Source organism: Pleurodeles waltl, chromosome 4_1 (genome assembly GCF_031143425.1).
Source record: "Pleurodeles waltl isolate 20211129_DDA chromosome 4_1, aPleWal1.hap1.20221129, whole genome shotgun sequence".
In the NCBI taxonomy this organism is placed as follows: Eukaryota; Metazoa; Chordata; class Amphibia; order Caudata; family Salamandridae; genus Pleurodeles; species Pleurodeles waltl.
Genome location: NC_090442.1, coordinates 662,114,479 through 662,136,789, shown reverse-complemented (window position 1 = coordinate 662,136,789; position 22,311 = coordinate 662,114,479). Strand labels below are relative to the sequence as shown.

The 22,311-nt window shown below is 41.0% G+C and overlaps 1 protein-coding gene across 1 annotated transcript in view; it reads left to right on the top strand.

Moving 5' to 3' along the window:
- HMGA2 (high mobility group AT-hook 2) overlaps window positions 1-22,311 on the top strand; it is a 244,343-nt gene that overhangs the window by 47,000 nt on the left and 175,032 nt on the right. Inside the window, exon 3 of the mRNA XM_069229146.1 lies at window positions 4,519-4,566. Within this exon, the coding sequence (XP_069085247.1) occupies window positions 4,519-4,566 (48 nt within the window). The remainder of the gene's footprint in view (window positions 1-4,518; window positions 4,567-22,311) is intronic.

The window sequence follows — 22,311 nt, the reverse complement described above, 5'->3', positions numbered from 1 at the left end:
TGGTTGCTGCAACACGGTAGTTTGCCAATAAGCGAGTTGCATAGTAAACTAATTTCATCTACCGTGAAAACTGGCACCCGTGAACAACCTCGTGTGTTCCTCAAATGTAGGTTATACAAACATGTTGTAGTATGGGTGCTGTTCTCCAACCACATATGTCTAGACCTTAGTGAAATATTTATGGCTATTAAATACTCTGCTCCCGTTTGGCTCGAACTTGAGGATGCAGAGCTTCAGGAAATTAGCAACAGCATTTTGAAAACCTATTCGCTCATTATATATTGAGGGGAAAAAAACTCTGACTCATCTGGAAGGCATACAAGCCATCAGCAAGAAGCGGGTGCAGGTGCTTGTTATCTAAAGATAAGTTCCCTAAACTCTTTGCAGAGAATACATAGGCGGCAGATGCGCTGCAAATCTCTTCAAGGTTACTTCAGTCTTTCATCCCATCGCGCGAGATACAATGAGGACCAAAGTTATCTGAGGCACCATGACCTGAGTAGCTTTTGCTCTGTGTATTTACTGTGGGCTTCCCTTTTAATTATGTGAGGTATGCGCTACAGGGGGTAATGTGGTATTGTGAGGTGCATTGGTCAATTTCAAAGCTTCACGGCAGTGAGCAAAGCTATTCAGCAAGAATAAGTGTTATGTAGCCATATTACAAATCCTGTGCTGGGGGATTCACCTACGTGGAACCAAGTGTGGCATGAGAGGAGAAAGGGTGTGCAGTTCCACCACACCTGTAGGTGTGCTGGAGAGCAGCTCGTACAGCTAGAGAGAACCGTGGCCTCACCCACCACTTCTTTGGTATGCAATGGGTGTCCGATCCTCCCATGGATGGGAGAAGTAGGGACTATGGACATTGTCGTCGGTGCAGTTCTTCCTCATTGGGCCACTGTTACTGGGCTTGATAGCACTGCCTAGAGTTCACTACAGTGCTCTTGTGTTATCTATGATTTCCTTTCTACTGAAGGGTTGTGATGTCTCTAGTCACATGTACTAAAGTAATGACATAACTGAGTTCTGACTCAGTGCCTGCTGACAGCAGCCATGCGAGAGGGGGGTCATGTAGCATCATTACAGCCGCAGTATAAACACAGCAATGAAAGCGAAAACTTGCCTTTCACTCTCCGGGCCTGTTTTTCTTACTTTAAAGCTGAGTAGCAGAAACAAGATTTCTATGGCAACACGTTTTTTCCACACGATAGGTCATTGAAAGAACGATAGAATCTCTGCATGCTTCTACACAGTCTGAGCCATAGTAATTGTTTAACCTGACTTACATTATACTGATTCCAATACCTTTTTTTCAAAACATTTAAACTGCTTTTTGGTGTGTTCAATTTCTCAGTACACAATCTGCTTGTATTCTTCTTGTCTGTAATCAATGTGAAAGAGCAAAACGCCCAGGGTTTAAGTAGTTTGTTGGAAGGGTGATAGTATGTCCATGCATAACAAGAAATAAAACACCCTCTGCCGTACATTAAAAAGATATTGTAAGTTACTCTTTTTCATGACCTCATAAAAGAACTTTGCATTTGGCCTCATTCCTCTTCCTCTTAATAGTCATAGAACCCTTCAGTGGCCTGCAATATCCTTATGATCTTTATAGTCCTAGAACCCTTCAGTGGCCTGCAATATCCTTATGATCTTTACAGGGAGTGCAGAATTATTAGGCAAATGAGTATTTTGACCACATCATCCTCTTTATGCATGTTGTCTTACTCCAAGCTGTATAGGCTTGAAAGCCTACTACCAATTAAGCATATTAGGTGATGTGCATCTCTGTAATGAGAAGGGGTGTGGTCTAATGACATCAACACCCTATATCAGGTGTGCATAATTATTAGGCAACTTCCTTTCCTTTGGCAAAATGGGTCAAAAGAAGGACTTGACAGGCTCAGAAAAGTCAAAAATAGTGAGATATCTTGCAGAGGGATGCAGCACTCTTAAAATTGCAAAGCTTCTGAAGCGTGATCATCGAACAATCAAGCGTTTCATTCAAAATAGTCAACAGGGTCGCAAGAAGCGTGTGGAAAAACCAAGGCGCAAAATAACTGCCCATGAACTGAGAAAAGTCAAGCGTGCAGCTGCCACGATGCCACTTGCCACCAGTTTGGCCATATTTCAGAGCTGCAACATCACTGGAGTGCCCAAAAGCACAAGGTGTGCAATACTCAGAGACATGGCCAAGGTAAGAAAGGCTGAAAGACGACCACCACTGAACAAGACACACAAGCTGAAACGTCAAGACTGGGCCAAGAAATATCTCAAGACTGATTTTTCTAAGGTTTTATGGACTGATGAAATGAGAGTGAGTCTTGATGGGCCAGATGGATGGGCCCGTGGCTGGATTGGTAAAGGGCAGAGAGCTCCAGTCCGACTCAGACGCCAGCAAGGTGGAGGTGGAGTACTGGTTTGGGCTGGTATCATCAAAGATGAGCTTGTGGGGCCTTTTCGGGTTGAGGATGGAGTCAAGCTCAACTCCCAGTCCTACTGCCAGTTCCTGGAAGACACCTTCTTCAAGCAGTGGTACAGGAAGAAGTCTGCATCCTTCAAGAAAAACATGATTTTCATGCAGGACAATGCTCCATCACACGCGTCCAAGTACTCCACAGCGTGGCTGGCAAGAAAGGGTATAAAAGAAAGAAATCTAATGACATGGCCTCCTTGTTCACCTGATCTGAACCCCATTGAGAACCTGTGGTCCATCATCAGATGTGAGATTTACAAGGAGGGAAAACAGTACACCTCTCTGAACAGTGTCTGGGAGGCTGTGGTTGCTGCTGCACGCAATGTTGATGGTGAACAGATCAAAACACTGACAGAATCCATGGATGGCAGGCTTTTGAGTGTCCTTGCAAAGAAAGGTGGCTATATTGGTCACTGATTTGTTTTTGTTTTGTTTTTGAATGTCAGAAATGTATATTTGTGAATGTTGAGATGTTATATTGGTTTCACTGGTAATAATAAATAATTGAACTGGGTATATATTTTTTTTTGTTAAGTTGCCTAATAATTATGCACAGTGATAGTCACCTGCACACACAGATATCCCCCTAACATAGCTAAAACTAAAAACAAACTAAAAACTACTTCCAAAAATATTCAGCTTTGATATTAATACGTTTTTTGGGTTCATTGAGAACATGGTTGTTGTTCAATAATAAAATTAATCCTCAAAAATACAACTTGCCTAATAATTCTGCACTCCCTGTATAGTCCTAGAACCCTTCAGTGGCCTGCAATATCGTTATGGTGTACCGAGAGGGCACTTTATCACATATATTATATTTTTGTTTATTGACCTCTGTAGAAAAAACGCACATATTGGCACATTAGAAAGCCTCTTTATTGACTACAGTAGCCCCCTCCACCCACTCTGTAAAGGATCATGAACGTTATTATAACAGGTAACTTTTTACATTGCTTTAATTACCTCCCTATACGACTGCCTATACGTCGATCTTAAATGCAGCGTAGTTCCGATTCTGTGGTGTGGAGAGCAGTATACAGCAGATTTCTTCTTTTCTGACCCTTCCCTCTAGCAGAAGAAGACCCACAGGATACCATTATTTCTGAATTTAGAATGGGTGGAATGTTCTTGACTTCCCCTCATTTAGGTTTCAAGGGGAAGAAAAACTATATAGTTCCCTCTCGTTTATCCACCATAACTTGTTTTTGTTATATAATTCAAATAACCAAAAGGCAACATAAACCCTCACCAATGACGTCAAACTAGTCTATTACCTGCCTAGCCCCTTTTTTACCTTGTTTCTTTGCTTTGTAAAATATCTGTAAAATTATTGTATATTCGTAATTAACGCACAGCTTTGGAACGACCGCGGTTATGGGTTTTTTTCTGTTTATGTTAGTAACCATTCCTAATGAACACAGTGGCAGAGAAAGGCAGCATTTTTTGTATTCACTCATCACCTGATTTTCTCTCAACTAATGTTTTTTTTCTTCAAGGTTACATTTTTTATGAACAAGTTATTTGCAAATGTCGAGCAGAGTTGACCTTTAATGCACGTTAAACATACGCAGCTGCAGAAATGTGATTTTATATTCTACATTTCCCTTTGCTTCCCGAAGAACTGCCTTTCTGTATGCATATGCACCTGTGTTGTTTACAGTTTTATGTCCTCTAAAGCAACGTGCTTCACAGAATATACCATAAAGGGGTCGTAGACAAGCCACCCACGCACATTTCAAGTGGTTTATCACTAACTTACACACTACACGGGAGACACACTTTTTAAGGAAAGAATCCTGGCAAAAAGCTGAGAACATGTCATTTAAATCCAGTTAAAATAGTAAAAGACAGACCTCTCTCAAAGGCGGTCAGCAACCACAAATATATACTGTTGGCGGCGTATGGTGGTGGTTTTGCATGGCAACACCACAGACACGACCTATGCCAATAAGAAGTAATGTAACATATTCAAAGAAGCTATGTCCTGAAGTGTAATGGCTACTCAAAATATGCTCTTTTCACTGTTTTCTGTGACATTCTAGAAAGAGGCAAGTGGAGAGAAACGACCTAGAGGACGACCAAGAAAATGGGTGAGTCATTTTGAGCTCTGAGCGATTACTTAATGAACTGGTTCCTGCATGTACATTTGAGGTTCATTGATTGAACAGTTATTTTTCTACATACAAAATATATACATCCGTAATTCTGTTAGCTGCTGTAATCCATTCAGTGCAGTAAAATTGCAGTACATGCTTAGGCAAATAAAGGCACGCACAGAGCATTTTTATTGTTCATATAGTTCCTGGTGTGGCATATCGTTCCTGGTAATCCAGTGTACTGCCCATTTCACCCAGTGTTTAACACAATAATTACTTGTCAATTTCTCTTGACATTGAAATTCGCACCCAGCTGCCTTGATGCTCAGTTGCTTACATAACGGAGAGTGGAATGGTTCTACATGTTATGGGCTTATAACCTCAGCTGTTTTTTATTTGATGAAATAATCTTGGATCTCTGGTGACACAATAAGCCATAACAAATACACAATGCCTTGTGGCTCACATCAATCACCAGAACCCAAAAAATTACATTAGTGGACCATAATGTACACATTAACCATCCCATTTTTTATATTGCGTGGGTCCCATTTAGGGCCAATTTTTAAAAGTCCATGATTCACAAAGAAATGTCAATTCTCCAAAAGTAGAATGCGCAAAAATCGGCTTAATGAGCACCAGTGGAAAAAGCTGCACTAGTGTGTCTCTGTGTCCAGAACCTACAATTCTAGTGTCCCCCACTTTCTGTGGCTAGGTCTGGATGACAATTTAATCTAGAGTTAAGAAAATTGAAATGTGTATCAACAAGTTAATTCTCTTCTAGTTTCCAGCCACGCCTCAATTTAGGCAGAGGTAGGCTTAGTGTTCAACAGGAAATCAAGAGTCAGGTTGACCAAATGATGACCAAATTCATGAATTCTTTTTTCACAATATCGAGCATGTTTCGAAGATCCAAATCATGACGAAACTCCTGCTAATATTCAGGGTGGAGAAGGTAAATTGTAGCGTCTAAGACACCTTGTGCTGTCTTTCGGCTAGACTTTGTTAAAGCACACTGTGCTTTTTGTTCCTTTCCAAATGCTTAATAGGTAGTAGATTCCTATCACAGAAGCGGGGTGATAGTACCAGCTCTTTAAGTCGGAATGAACATCCCCACTGCCTTTTAGTAGATTTTGGTGGACTATCTGAAATGCTTTTACCATATAATACTTTTCTTTTTCTAGTGCACCTTGTCAGTTTCCCACAGAGGTATGGTGGGATTTAGGTGTGGCTGAACTTGCTCTTCAATAACTGGTTCTTGAGGGTTGTCAGCAGTGTGGTTCCTTCTGTGCTCTTTGTCAAATACTCTTTGGCCATTTGCACAAAGGTAGATGGTAAAGTGCTTCCCCTGTGACTGGAGGTAATTGTTCTTAAAGTTATGGTAAGTCTACCAGCCCTGACTTGGACCTGACATCAGTGTTTTCATGCAATTCACTTACTGTAGCACAAATCGTATTTGTAACATATCATGTGTAAAACCCATCTCCTCCTTAACTCAGTTCTTGCTTTCTTGTTTATTTGCACCCTAAGGTGGTATAGCTGCCTGTTGTAGTGTAAGTAAAGACCGATAACGTGAAGAGTCTTTAACTCGATTTATTCCAGATCAGAAGTACAATACAAACACGCTGCGAAGGTTACACCAGCGTCTCCGTCCTCAACCATCTCTCTCAACTGCCTCTCCTCCAATCCCCCTCCCCTCCGGAATGTCATTGTCATCACAGAGCATGCGATGACAATTCCATTCGCGTGCTGACAATTCCACTCATTCCATTCACGTGCGTGAATACAACATATCCACTCCCTTTACACAAAACAAAAGAGAAAACGCAATACAACTACAATAACAAATGTTAAAGCAAACTACAATAAAGATGAAAACGAATAAAAATGATACGAATAAAAATGATACACCCTATTATAGTGCATTTGATTTCACACTAGATATCATCACAATACATGACATATTCATTTAAATAAGCCGGAATCCTCCGGCATCTGGGACCCAGCCCCCGTGTGTGGGAACCATCACTAATGGCAGTGTTAATGGCGGAAGTGGGCCTATGCAAATCAACAGTAGGGGGCCTATGCAAACCATTCGATAATTGTTCCTCATCATGCATACAATCTCTCCTCGTCAATTCCTCATCTGACATAAACAAGAAACTATTACAGCCCCCCACATTTCCATTTCCCCATTCAGGACCATGGTTTCCACCAGCCTTGCAATATAAGGCTATTCTCCTTTTGTTCCAACGTTGACCATTCTCCAATACTACATGGAAATCATGAACTTCCTTCACCTTCCAAGGTCCTCGAAATTTTGTAAGACCCCCACACACACGTCCTGATCGTATTTTCACCAAATCCCCAACTTCAATCACCTTCACATTTTTTTGTACAGGAAGTGAAACATCCACATGTGTTTCAACTTTCCTAAATAATTCATTCATCCATACAGGGTTCAATTTTGTCCCAGCTTCTCTGCCTCTCATTAACACAAAAGGTGTTTCCCCCGTTCCTCCATTCACAGTTGTTCTATAGGCCCAAACTAGATCATTGACCATTTCTTGTACATTTTTCCTGCTATTCAATGCCATCTGAATAATGCCTTTCACCATACGGTTACACCTTTCCACCATTCCATTTGCTTGGGGGTTGTACAAGGAGGTGCAAGAATGGTCAATACCACATGACTTTAAGAAATGTTCCATTTCAAACGACGTCAATTGCGTACCGTTGTCAGTGATGACTTTTGCAGGACACCCCTCTTCCAAAAACACTTCTTTCATTGCCTTAATTGTGTTTGTGGTGGTAATATCCCTTAAAAACTTTACAACCAACCAACGTGAATGCACATCTACCATGACCAAGGCACACCTAACATCCTGACTGACTCCCCCAAGTGGGCCAATGAAGTCCATGCACACTGTGTGCCACCCTTTCCCAGGGTCAGGTATCGACCCAACCACACTTTGTTTCCCTACTTTAAGTCTCTTTTCACCCTCTTTGCAATCACTACAGTTCTCAACCCATATGTCTACATCAGCATCTAGCCCAGGCCACCAGAATTGCTCCCTCAACCTTTTCTTAGTTAATGTCCGACCCAAATGGCCTTCGTGGGCTAACCTAAATAGTTTAATCCTTAACTCTTCAGGAGGCACAAACTTGTCCCCTCTCAAAACAAACCCATCCTTAGTCAATGATAATTCTTCCAACACCTTCACAAAAGGGCGAATACGAACATTAAGAGCACTTTCTCTCATACCACCCTCTTTGATCAACTTAACCACCCCCTTCATGGCGATGTCACTCTCCATACACTTACACCATTCCTGTTGGGAAATTGCACCTTGAGAACACTCCATCGCATCCTCAATACTCGCTACTGCCCCTTCTTCCTCACGTTCTTGCACACCTTCCTTATCCACCACCTGCTAATCTTGTGGCAATCGAGACAAACAATCCGCTCTAACATTACGCCAACCTTGAATATACTGTACCTCAAGCTGATACTCCTGTAACCGTGATGCCAACCTGGCCAGTCTAGCTGACACTTTGCCCACCCCTCCTGGTAGCAATATCCTCAATAGAGGTTTATGGTCGGTGCGAAGAATAATCTTGCGCCCCCACACATATGTTCTAAAGTACTCCATCGCCCAGGTTGCAGCTAAAGTTTCTTTCTCGATGACGGAATAATTACGTTCCGAGAGGGTTAATGATCTGGAAGCAAATGCCACCGTCCTCTCTGCATTGCCATGCATTTGTGACAACACTGCACCCAAACCAATGGCACTCGCATCAACCGTAATCAATCTTTTAGCATTAACATCAAATGGAACCAAAACTTGCGCCTCACACATCTCTTTCTTAATATTCAGAAATGCAATATTTTGTTCCACACCCCACATGAACTTTTGTCCCTTACGTAACAATTTTCTTAATTCCTCTGTCTTGTCCGAAAAATTTTGTATGAACTTTGAATAGTACTCTATTAGACCAAGGAATGACCTGAGTTGATCTTTATCCTGAGGGGGGGGTGCATTTCCAATAGCATCCAGCAAATTTTTCTTTGGTTTTGGTTTAACACCTTGTTCAGACAATGTATACCCCAAATACTCAATCTCATTCACTAAAAATCTGCATTTCTCTTTCTTCAATGTTAACCCAGAACTCTTGATCTTATCCAACACACACCTCAAAACCTCATTATGCCTATCTATTGAGTCTCCAAATACCAGAATGTCATCCTGGAAATATATAACATTCTCTACCCCTTTAAACAATCCTGTCATCAACCTTTGGAAGACTCCTGCAGCCGATGCAAGGCCAAACGGCATCCTCGTAAATTGGAAAATTCCTTCCATAGTAATGAAAGCCGTAAGCTCTTTAGACTCCGTATGCAATTTAATCTGATGATACGCGCTTCTAAGATCAAGCTTGGAGAAATGCTTCCCTCCTTGCAGCAACAAAATTAACTCATTGATATTGGGTAATGGATAATTGTCCACTACGATGTTCTGATTGAGTGTGCGGAGATCAACACAAAATCTGAGACTTCCATCCGATTTTCCAGTAATTACAACCGGAGAAATCCAACTGGAAGTTTCTATTGGCTCAATAATACCCTCCTGTACCATTTTAGAAATCATCCTCCCCACTTCTTGACGAGCCAAAACTGGTACTCGTCTCAACCTATGTTGAACTGGGATAGCATCTTTCTTCACCTTAATCTTATGTACATAGCCATGAAGTTCTCCTAAGGTATCTTAAAAAACTTCCTTGTAATCCTCCAAAATTCTATCCACACTATCACTACTCACCAACATAACATTCTCCTGGGCTCGTGGATCAATCTTAATATCAAGGTCATACTGATGATGCCACCCCAAGATTGGTGGACCACTGTCGGCTATATATACTTTCCCATTGATATGCCCTTCCCCAAACTCAATTTTAGCCCACATATATCCCAGGATGTCAATTTTCTCTCCCTGATAGCCGCCTGGATTAATATCTTTGGGCAAAAGACTGACAGCTGGCCACTCTTGTAAAAATAGTTTTTTGGGTAAAATAGTATATAGTGACCCAGAATCAATCATCAGCTGTACTCCTTTGCCTCTTATCATAAAATTCGCTGTAGGTCTCGGAGGCTTATCCTTATGTGATGCCACACTATCACCCAATGCTAATACTCTATCACGTCCTTCTTCACAACCAGCATCATTCCTCACCACACCTACGTTATATTTGTTGGACATGGTCTTACACATATGTGCAAATGGCCTTTCTTCCCACACTTCATACAGTCTTTTCCTATTGCAAAACAAGATTTACATTCAGAGTTATGATATTTGCTACCGCATCTCGTACACGGTCTATTTTCAAATTTCCCACCCATACCGGTCTTGCTCATATTTTTGCGTGTAGAGCTTGCACCCGCTAATACTTCATTATCCTCATAAACTACTTTGTTCACCGCATTCACATTAACATTAGCACTCATGTTGGTAGCATCTATTTTTTCCCTCCTCTCCATGTCTCTCATACAATACTCAGATTGTTCAACTACTTTAGCAATTTCTATAGCATCTCGTAGGGTGGGATTTTTCGCTGCCCACAGTCTCTCTTGCGTTTTTTTACAGCAACATTGTACAATTAATTGGTCACGAATTAACTCATCAGTCATTGTTCCAAATTGGCACTTCGTAGCTCGTTCCCTCAATCTGGAAACAAAATCGTCAATACTTTCTCCCAACTGTTGCGGTTGTGTATAAAATTTATGTCTAGTCATAACAACATTGAATTCTTTCGCAAAACGTTTTTCCAATCTCTTCACTGCTTCCGTGAAAACATCCATCTGTTGTTGATCTTCTTGCTGAACTATGGAAGGTAAGTACTTAAATATACGTTGACCTTCTTGACCTAAGGCACTGAGTAAAATAGCTTTCTTTCTAGTAGGTCTTAAGTCTTGTCCATCAAGTGCCACCAAATAGTTTTCAAAAATGTCGATCCACTCTTCCCATGGGATGCATGGAGATCCTGGTTGTGATAAAAATTGTGGTGGCGGTATTATGCTTTGGTTATTCGTGGCCATTCTGAGATAAGTGGAGTAATTCTCTACCAATTTATTTTATTCCAATAAACAAGATCCGTTCAGTAATATGTTCGTCACGCAGCACACGCGTGCTGAAAGCTTTCTCGTTGTTTGCTAGGCGTCTTGTTTCCTAGCAACAGTTCCCCGTGCAGGAAGCACGTCTCTAACGTTGCTTAGCGTCGCATATTATCCCAGCAACCAATGCCTCAATGAAGGTACGCGTGCACGTTAAGCCTGGTGCCAGGGTTGTTAACGCAGGGTGAGGTCCTCATGCCACAATTCACAACGCCAAGGTTTACAAAATAATTACTGAACAGTACCTTCCAACACCTAATCAGTAAGTTGTATGCTGTGGATCCGGTAATCACCTCTCGCCCGTGTTTGTTTGAAGTTCTTTTCCAGATCGCTGGTGTTCGTCACTCGTCGCCATAAATATGTTGTAGTGTAAGTAAAGACCGATAACGTGAAGAGTCTTTAACTCGATTTATTCCAGATCAGAAGTACAATACAAACACGCTGCGAAGGTTACACCAGCGTCTCCGTCCTCAACCATCTCTCTCAACTGCCTCTCCTCCAATCCCCCTCCACTCCGGAATGTCATTGTCATCACAGAGCATGCGATGACAATTCCATTCGCGTGCTGACAATTCCACTCATTCCATTCACATGCGTGAATACAACACTGCCCAGATACATAACCCCATACATGGATATCTGTACACTTCAGTGATGCTTTGTGACAAACTGGTTTTTAAATGAATGTGTTTTCATCTCTGTAGTGTCATACTAATTTACATGCGGTGTACATGTGTCTAATGATTCCCTGTAGAGTATTATCTGTCAAGGTTCACCTGGATTTCCACATTCTTGGCTGGTACGCTAAGGTTGCTGGGTTCCACTGGTGGGTAGTTGAACTAGGTGTCCTTGGAGTTGCTGGCACTAGATTTGGGCTGCCTTTTTAAACCTGGATATTTCAATTCAACTGGATCCATGTACATCTTTGCCACATTTGACAACAAGGATTTCCACATCCCAAGGGAGTCCATGTTCTGGTCTGAGCTTTGATTGCTGCTGGTTTCGTATCTCTTTTGCCTTGGCTTGCATCTCTTCTCTTCGTGGTCCTGCTGCCACTTCCTGTTTCGGGCGCTGTGTTTCTTGCTTCGCTGCTCAGATCGCATGCTTTGTAGATATTTGCCTGGATTTGCGAAGCTTTGAGGTTCACTCTCCTACTTGCCTGCAGCTTGAGACTAAGAATATTGTCATACGCTGACTCACGATAGATTATGTCACCATGCGAAGCTCCGTCAGGGGTGGCCATCTTGGATCAGGGAAGTGTTTATGCCAATCTCAAAACCGGCAGTAACACTTTATTCTGCTGTAGTGGCCACACATAATTTTGAGCAATGCAATTATCATGATAAGGAATCACACTCCTCCACATACTTTATGGATATGACAGTACCATTTTAATCGGCAATGTGACTATTTATGACTCATTTTGTTAACGTTTGGTGGCTTATTTGAGAGAATTTTTCCTCTATGTCAACTCGGCACCTTTCCGTACAAATTATGCCATTTCTACAGAACCCAGGTAAGCTGCCTATTGCCTGGAAACAATGGTTCCATATTTTTGAGGATTATTTAGTCACTATTGATGCCACTAAATTTGAACCTGTAAGGAAAGCAGCATTGTTATTCAGTCATTTGGGAGAAGCGGGGTAGCAGGTATTCAAAAACCTACCTGTCTTGTATCTTTGGTAGTGCATTAGAGACCAATTTGTCTTTGCATGGTATTTCAAAAAAGTACAGGGACGCCTTTTGAGCTACAGAGACCCCACCCTACTTGGAGCAATTGATCTTGACAAGGCCATAGATTGTTCCATGATCTCAAGCAAACGTATGGCTGTGGAAGTTTCAAGTAGTTCACATACCAATGTTTACTCATGCTCAGAAGAACCCATAAATGCTGTGTATGTGAGACAAGTCTGCTAAAATGTATTAAAAAATTGTCTTAGATGTGGTTCAAAATTACACCTAAGTAATTTTGCAAGTTGACCGGCTTTGGGGGAAAAAAAAAGTGTAACAAATGCAAAAAGGAGGGACACTTTCAAGCGGTTTGGAAGAGTGGCAGACCATTGCTTAAAACCAAGTGTGGATGTGGGAATGGATGAATGTGACCATGATTTATCTAAAGTACTTTGGTCTGTTCTCACCAGCTCCTTTTCATAAGACTCTGATGTTAACGTGGTAAGTGGAAATCTCAAAGGACCTTGGTGTGAAATCACTATGGGTGAAATCAACCTCAAAAAGATGGCTGATTCAGGAGCCCCTATGACCATCTTCTCTGTTGTTTGCATTTATCAGCACTGAAGTAATGAAATGCCTCTTCAAAAGCCTGATGTGCACCCCAAAGCTATTGGGGAGCAGAACATTCATTTATTGGGGTACTTCCTTGAATCTCTCACCTGTCTTGCAAGAACAACAGTTGCAGAGGTGTATGTCACTCTGAAAGGCAGAAATTTGGTTGGTTGACACGACTTGGCAAAGCTGGATCTCATGTTAATTCCTGGTTCTGAAACACCAGTAGTAATGATATACTGTTTCTTAGCTAAATGGGGTCTCAAACACTTATATAGTGACACATCTCTCTCTCTAGTAGATACCCCATCACTGGAAGCTATTAAATCCTCACCCACAATAGACTGTCACAGAAATTTTAAAGACATTTCCAGAAGTTTTGGGTGACAATATTCGGTCCATCAAAGGTTTTGAACATAAAATTAAACTTAAGTCTGACGTGGTGCCCATTGTTCATAAAGTTATACCTGCCCCTTTGAGTGTTTGTGATGACCTAAAAAAAATGCTGCAAAGGCTAGTAACAGAGGGAGTCTTAAGGGCAACTGATTCACCCAAGTGGGGATAAGCCCCATTGTTGTAGTTCATAAAAAATTTGGGGAAATCCGATTGTATGTAGATCTCCACACACTAAACAAAAACATCACTATTGACTGCCGCCCCTTCCCAAAGTGCAGGACTTACTAGCCATATTCGGGGTGGCCAAATTATTTTCCCTGTTTGGTTTACGGTCAACGTATCATCAAAATCTGTTAGCAGAGGAGTCTCGGGATTTAACCACCTTCATTACACCTTTTAGTGCATTTAAATTCAGACGTCTTCCGTTCAGGCTAGCCTCAGCTGCTAGTGTGTTTCATAGGTTCACGGATGTCATCCTGGAGGATGTGATAAGCGTGCAAGCTTTCCAGGAAAATGTCCTTATTTTTGGTGAAAAAAGAACATAATGAAACATAAGAAAAAGTTCTTAAAATTTTCACGGATGTTGGAATCCCATTGAGGAACAACAAATGCCAATTTTAAATGCAAGATCTATATTATTTGGGCTATCATATTTCCAGTGAGGGAATTAAACCCATATTTTCCTTGGTGCAAATGATTTTGGATATGGCCCCTCCCAAAGATAAAGATACTTTTTGGCCTTTTTTAAGGCTTAACGAGTACAACTCCCAGTTTATAGAGGGCTATGCCTTTATTGTCCAACCGCTATGCTGTTTGTTAAAGAAATGTCAAATTATTTTTAAATGAACCTGCTGAGAAAGCTTTTTCTAAAATTAAGATGCTTATCACTAAAATATGTTTTGTAACAGTTTCTCCTAGCCAAATTGGGCTGGGTGCTGTCCTTTCAGAGTGGATGGGAGGTAAGAAAGAACTGTGGCATTTGCATCTCATACCCTCAGACAGCCTGATACCAATTACAGTACTATAGTGCATGAAGCGCTTGCGTGCTCTTTGGCAGTGGAGAAGTTCAGAACTTTTTTGTCTGGGACCAACCTCAAAATGTTGTCGGACCATAAACCTCTTATTCATCTGTTGAATGGAAATGGCACTGGCAAATCATCAGCCTGGTTGGTCAGGCTTTTGGTGTGCCTCCAGGAATTTTCTTTTACCATCAAGTATATTCCTGGAGGTAAAAACAGTAGAGCTGACTTACTGTTCAGGATGAAGATGTTGATTGTGTAGTGGCATCACTGGGGGACTTATTAGAGGACAAATGGGTGAGTTCAAAATCTGAAAGGTTACAAGCTCTTGATTTTGATCAAGACTTGAAGAATATGATCATGGAGGGTTGGCCTCACATGCAAACCTTGGATATTGGTCTGTGACCCTTTGCAAAGATTTTTGAAGAATTTTCTATTGTAAATATTTTCCTAATGCGCCATGATCTTTGTATTCCCCGTCTGCCATTAGGACAAAACTCATCAATTTAGTACAAGGGGGACATCTGGACATCAGTGGTACATGCAAATACCTGAAGCATTATTACTGGTGGCCCTCACTGGATAGCCAAGTAACTAAATGGATTCATTCCTGTAGCGTGTGCCTCAATTCTGACAATCATTGGAAGACTGAATCACTTTTGCATGATGTTCCCCTACCCAAAGATCCCAGGGACAGAGTTGCCCTAGATTATACAGGACCTTTTGAGGTGTTGCTGGCTGACAGAAATGTTTGATTGTCTTGGTGGATTACTTCTCAAAGTGATTATGTTTTGAGTTTGTGACTTATCCTAATACTGTAATAGTGATAACATTTATGAAAGGAATTTTCCAAATGAAAGGTGCCCCTTCTATCCTTGTCACTGACAATGCATCAAATTTCACATCTGTGCTAATGAAACAGTTCATTGAATTGCATCACATACCCCCCTTCAAGTGGCTTTATATTCTCCCACATCCAATGGCCTCGTGGAAAGAATGAATAGACTTTTGAAGGAGGGCATTCAGACCACTTTGGCAACGGACATTGATGTTAAAAATTATAGTGTTCCCCCACTTATCGTGGCTAGGTTTGTATGACAATTTTGTCTAGACTTAAGAAAATGTAAATGTCTATCGACAAGTTAATTGCCTTCTGTTTTCCAGCTACTCTTCACTTTACACAAGAATAGGCCTAGTGTTTAACAGGAATTCAAGAGTCAGGTTGAAGGTTTGGGCTTACTTAACCACACCCAATTGTAACACATGGGGTTTCTCCCTTATTATTGAGAAAGAGAAAACCCAGATCTTCATTATGTCCTGATTGGTTGAACAGTAATGTTGCATTGGATACTTGGGAGACTGAATTTTGTAAAGGGTACAGCTACTGTTCAGTCTTGGCAGAATTGTTCCAAAGAGTTGTTTGACAAAGGACATATTGTCAAGGACATAGCACTTAGATTGGGCACTCATGAAGAAGTCCTGCAAAGAATTGTCAACGTTTCCAAGGACTGGTCTTTATTGATGGTAATGGATGGTGGAGTAGGCAGCACTTGGTGAAAGTGTTGCCTGAACAAGCTAATATTTTACTAAATTCTAGACTTGATTATGGTCAAGGTGGCTGTGATCAAGTCGGGTGTTCTTGGTTGATTAGCATGCCTGATGGTAATGGCGGTTCATCCATTGTAGAACCATCTAAGGCTTCAAATGCGAGACCCACTATTTACACTGATAGACCCTTGCACACAGATCCAGTCTTAACAGTCTTAACAGAGTCAGGTGGTGCAAAAATGAACATTGAAAACAAAACTGATGTTGCAATTTCCAGACCTGTACACAAAACCAATCTACCTATCAGATTTAAGGTTTTTGACATTTGTTGGCATCATTTCTAACATATGTAGTTTAATTTGTTTATGTACTAAGCTACTGGGGTTTCATTTTCTTTTTGCTTTCGTAAAGGGGAAGATGATGTAGTGTCATACTAATGTACATGCAGTGTATACATGCCTACTGATTCTCTGTAGAATATTATCTGTCTAAGATTACCTGGAGTTTCACGTTTTTGGCTGGTACTCTGAGGTCGCTGGATTCCACTGGTGGGCAGTTGGAGACGGGTGTCCTTCAAGTTGCTGGCACTAGATGTAGGCTCCCTTTTTCATGAAATAAACCTGAATATTTCAACTCACCTGGCTCCATGTACTCCATTGCCACGATTTCTTTTTAATCTTAATGGATACAAGGAAGATGTTCTAGATTTTCGGTTCATAGATGAAGAAGGCATGTTGCCTTGTTTTTCTCTTTCCTTGCACTTGTTTTCCACCATTCCAATGTTTTATTGGTTTTGGGTGTGCTGAGAGCCACCAGAGATTGTGAGCTTGTCAGAAAGATATATGGGAAGGTGGTTCTGATGGCTTACCAAATGATGTAGGTAGTGCAGGCCAGAAAAGGGAGGCAGGGTGTTCCTTCAAAATGGAGTGATGTGGTCATATTCTTTATCAACTAAATGAGATGTGCTGAAGCATGTAGGATGCCCTAAAGGAGAGCAGACTGGAGTTGAGAGGCCATGGAGTATGGCATTGCTATTATATAGATGCAAAAGTATGAGGGCTTGAGCAGCAGTTCTAAAGTCGCTTTCTGGGAAGAACAGTTTCACTTTCTTTAGTACAGAGAACTGGAACAAGGCAGTCTATTTTCTTGGCAATGTATTCCTTGAGAGTGATTTTCGTGTCCTTGGCGGTGTGTGAAAGTTGGGGTTTGAATCTCTCTAGATCTGTCAATGAGGTAGGTTTGGACTAGCTGCCTGTTATTAATGGCGCATAGCAGGAATTCTATATCTATAGAGTAGAGCTTCAGGGGCTAGTGTAAGCTTCTTCAGGAGAGGGAGGGAGGTTCTGCCCCATCTTGAGAGATTCTGAGAATATTCCTTGAGTGAGAGGGGCATTGACAAATGATTTACTTTGATTTAAAAAAATGACTACATTCTTGTAACAGTGAGAGAGCTTCTCCTGAGAGGCCTTTGCGGAAGGCTTGGAGCAAGACTATTGTCCTCCTTTTTAAATGACTTTGAGGGAGTTGTGTATATTGGCGAGATCAGTGAGGCATAGGGCCTTAAAGGAAGACCAATGTAGGATACTAAGAGAAGAGATGGGTCACGAAAAAGAGGCTTTGTGATTGTACTGTAGGATTGTCTGTATTTTTACACTTAAGAAATGATTGATGCCATTTCACTTGTCTCTGGTGTATGGTATAGGAGGCTCAGGTAGGTGGTTTGTACAAAGTTTGGTTGTTGTGAAGAGTATTCTGCCTTTGTTGGCAGCTTCATTAGTGGTGATTTTATGATACTTTGCTTTGTCTGATGTGATCAGTTGTGTGGAGTGGCTTCAGTCATGTATTGAGAATTCTGTTTTACTTACATTTTCTTTCCTGTCTGCAAAAGGAGAGTTTGTTGTGGTGAGATGTTTGGAGTACCTGTGTGCCAAAGGTTTCAGCCTGCAGAAGTGTGTTTGAGTTGGTGTGTGTGTGTGTGCACATTGTTTTTCTGAAAGCATTGGAAGGTTTTTAAAAGGATGTTAATGCCTGATGTGGAGTTAGCAGAGAAAGAGAGGAGGGTTATTTTTTCTAGATTGTTGGTCTGAAATCCTTAGGTTTGATGTTCTTTTTTTAAATTTACCTTGGTGTGTTAAATAGACTCTGAGCGGGGAGTTTAGGATTGCAAGGTGGTCATTTCAGTGCTGGATTGTGGGAGGTTTGCATTGGTTGCTTAACAATATTGGGAATAAGAGGGTGAGAATGTGGCTTTTGGAGTGTGTTGGTTGGGTGACATGCTGCACCATGCTGAGTGTAACCTGTACTTCCCACTAAACTACCCCTTATAGACAAAGGCTCCGTGTCACAACCATGCCAAATGCTCCCTTTAAAAATTTGATGGCTGAAGATGTAAAATCTTTAAAATAGTCAACCTGTTAAGGCTTTCCAAGGATGCCTCAATGAGAACCAAAATCCAGACCCTCTTCTTACCTATCAATTATATTTGCAGACAAATACAACCAAAACAATGATGAAATCTAAACTAACGTGATCTACTGTAATGACACTACTATCTAGGAAAATACTCTTTTTACCTTCTTTGACACCCTGAACATTTTAAGATTGCCAAAGGAGAAAACTGGAATTGCATGTCATTCGCAACAATGCTCCAGTATACATATATTGACCTACACATCCTCTTCACATAATTGAAGTAATTAAAAAAATATATATCACTTAATGTTATGCCTGATATCTGTGACATGCTACCTTTATCATCTGACACCTCCTCATTGCACTTTGTGGATGTTCCTTCTCTCTGGCCCTGATTTCTTCTTCTCCCTCTACCTCCTTGTCTTCCTCTCCCGCCTTCTCTTCCTTTCTCTCTCTTCCTCCATCTCCTTCGCTTTTACTCTCTCAACCTCTTTCTTTCTCTCTCCCTCCCTCTCTGTCTGATACTTTTACCCAGTCATCTCCTATTCCAGATTTAACATCTCCAGGATTTCCCTTCCAACTAAGGATTTGTTCCCATCCCCATTCTGCACCGCATGAATCTCTTGAAGGCCATGCCCAACCTAACTCTAACAAACCTACAAAAGTTAACAGCTCTATCCTTGAACTAGTTGTCACCAAAGAAGACCATGCACTAACAATTTACACCATTACTGTAAATTAGTCCAATTCTCTCGAAATCCCTTTCTTCATATCTGTCCAAACCCAAGGGCAGAGAGCCAAGGAAAAAAAATACTGTGAATTGTTAGTATAGATTCTTAGATAGACATTATGAACTCTTTGATCTCGTCCTCTTTTGTTTGGCCTACAGTCATGCAGGTCTTCACTTAAATAATACAACTCATCAAAGCTGAGATCTCACACCTTTCTCCAGGAAAACCCTGCACACCACCAAAGCATTAAAGCGGTTCCCATCCTCAAAGAATGCCCTAGAAGAATAGACTTCTCTCTTGTTTACAGAATTCAAACAAAAATGAAAAATCTACACTTTCTGAATACTCTGTCAAAGCACTCTGCAGGAACTCTCAAATAAAACTTGCTAAGAATCGGTCAATTAAACTGTTTGAAATGATTAAATCTCAAACAAATAGTGCCTCTTACTATGGACTTGGTGAATCCAGAAGAAGCAAATTTGCATACTTCCCCACTTATAAAATTAACAGTCTCTTCAATTGTGGCAGAAATCAAACCCCTCCACTCCTGTTTCACATCTCTATTCTCGCTCCAATCTCTTCTTCTGTCATAATACTGTGATGTGTTTTGTCCTGCCTTTGCCAAAGATAAATGCTCAGCTCAGCTCATCTCTTGAAAATAGTGATGTACTAAACTCTCTTAAATCTGTGCATGGTATACCTACCCATAAGAATTTACATCTGTAACTTTGAGAAATAGCATCCAATCTCTGGTCCTTTCTTTCTTGAGTAGTCACACTTAATTAATCATATCCAGGAGAACGGCTTTCAGGCCTTCAGTCATGTTTCATTGCAGACTACAGTAAAAAGTCTACAAAGGTGATCACTAATATCACTTGCAGTGTTGAGGAGTGCTACTATTACCTGCTCACCTCATTGTACTTAACTGACATGTTTGACACTATGGACCATGAAACTCTACTGGACACTACTAGAAACTGGTTTGCCCTGGAGGAAAGTGGAGTGGGGAGCAGTGGGGTGCTTCTAACTATTGAATATTGGTATATCATTTTCCTATCCCATTCCTATTTCTTGCAAGTGTCCCTTGGGTTTGATCCTAGAACCCATCCTGTAATCTGTATGTTGAACTTTTGGGTGAGCCACTTGGAGATGCTGGCATTTTAATTTGTCAATACATGAATGACACCAATACATATTTTAAGCTAAACATCCCCAAATTCTTCTTCAAGATTAAACCTTCTGTATTGCAGCCAAAATAGATGGAACACAAACATCTAAAAATTAAAATAAATTCAACTTATTCATTTAAATATTGCATTTTGTTTACTTATTTCAAAGCCTGACCCAGCAGGCAAACCTCTGTGGCTTGAAACCTTGGTGACCAATGCCATTTATTCCAAACTTACTACTACTTTTTGATCCAGAGAAAACAACCAAGATATGCCTAAATCTGCTAGATTTCATCTTCACACCGCCAGTAATTTAAATTAGTATTTTCCCTCAGGAACTGAAACTAGCAGTTGAGACCTTCACAATTCCCCAGCTTTACAAAGACTCTGCTCACCTCACCAGCCTTCAGAAAAACAAACTCTCCTCTCTAGGTGTTCTTCATGCTACTTCCAGGTTTACTGCCAATACCAAAAATGTAGCTGTATTACATCTGCTCTTGCCTACCTCAAATAGCTATTGACTGAGTCATGCAGCTCGCCACATGTAAAAAGCTTTTAGCCTCCAAACCACCAGATCCATCTGTAAATAGTCCTCTGGCAACAAGTCGAAGACCACATGTCCAGTTCTTTTAGGAACCTGTTGTTTCAACACATAACTATGACCTTCTAATAAATCCCTTTGCTTCATCTCGTTGGCACCATATGAAAATGTGCCTGCCTTTCTTGTAATTTGACTATTCTGGTAGATTGCTGGCATGAGTGATGCTATATTTCCAGATTTCTTTATGGCACTCTATGTATATAGGAACTACTTTGCTTGAGGCTGCAGAGGGAGAGTTGGTGAAATGTTATATGCATGTTACATTTATCCACAGTCCCATATGCCCACCAGGCCCTCTTTGAGTTAACCACTTGACCCAGGTCTTGCCCTCCGCTCCCATCTATCACCGAGCTTTCGGCCTCTCTTCCTTGTCCGTGACATGTTGCAAGTGCCACTCTTGCCTATTCTCTACCTGGCCGCCAAACCTTGCTTACTTCTCCTAGCAAAGCATCCTGGTGAAGGATATAGGAGTTGAAGGCATCTTCCTATGATGTCTTCCCTTTTTAGACCTATTGGAACAAGGGACAGAGTTTCTGTCTGTCTCACATCCACTCTTATCACTTTATTCTGGCCATTTCGCAATTGTATTCTCTAATCCTCTTAAACTAAGCCTGCATGTCCTTTCTGGTAACCCCTATGTGAACCCATGCATTGATGCCAGTTTTTCTCAGGGAGATGCACCATATCCCTCCTGTGTGTGCTCCCTATTTATACATGGACCTATATATCTCAATGACTTATTAATTGTTCGTCTATACCATGGGCCTCCCACTGGAGAGACTTGTATACTCATTGGTGGCTTAGCAAGACTTGGACTGGGCTTCCATCTGTGCTATCAGCTTTGTATAGTAATTTGTTAACTCTTTTTAATTTCTCCCAAGAATTGGGTTTCTGTCACTCTTCATCACTCTTTAAAGTATTTCACCAACACTTTTCGAGGTCTGGTACTTACCACAAACTATTGATTTTCGTAAAATTGCATTATATTGCATACTGACTGACAGGGGCTTTCATACAGCCTTCTTCATTCACTGGCCTGTTGTGGTTTCATTTGCATTTTTCTTCTGCACACTATAACACACATCATAAGGAAATGTGTTTGCCCAATATAATCATTGGCTAGCTTCACTGTGAGTGACAGTTTTCTGCTCTTTCACAAGAAACTCATGCACTCACTGACTAGTTCATGTCAGTGTCGTGGCCTACTATAGCAAAGTGCACTTTTTGAGACCAAAAAATAGTTTTGTTAGAAAAATATGACGAAACATATGCTGACAAAGCAAAACGTCTGACAGCGAATACCAGACTTACTGGTTTTGCCAATGTGTGTTTCACAGTGCATCCTGGGGTTGGGATTTGGGCAATCATGGACTGGCTCCATATAATACTCCTTGACTTCTTCGATAATCCT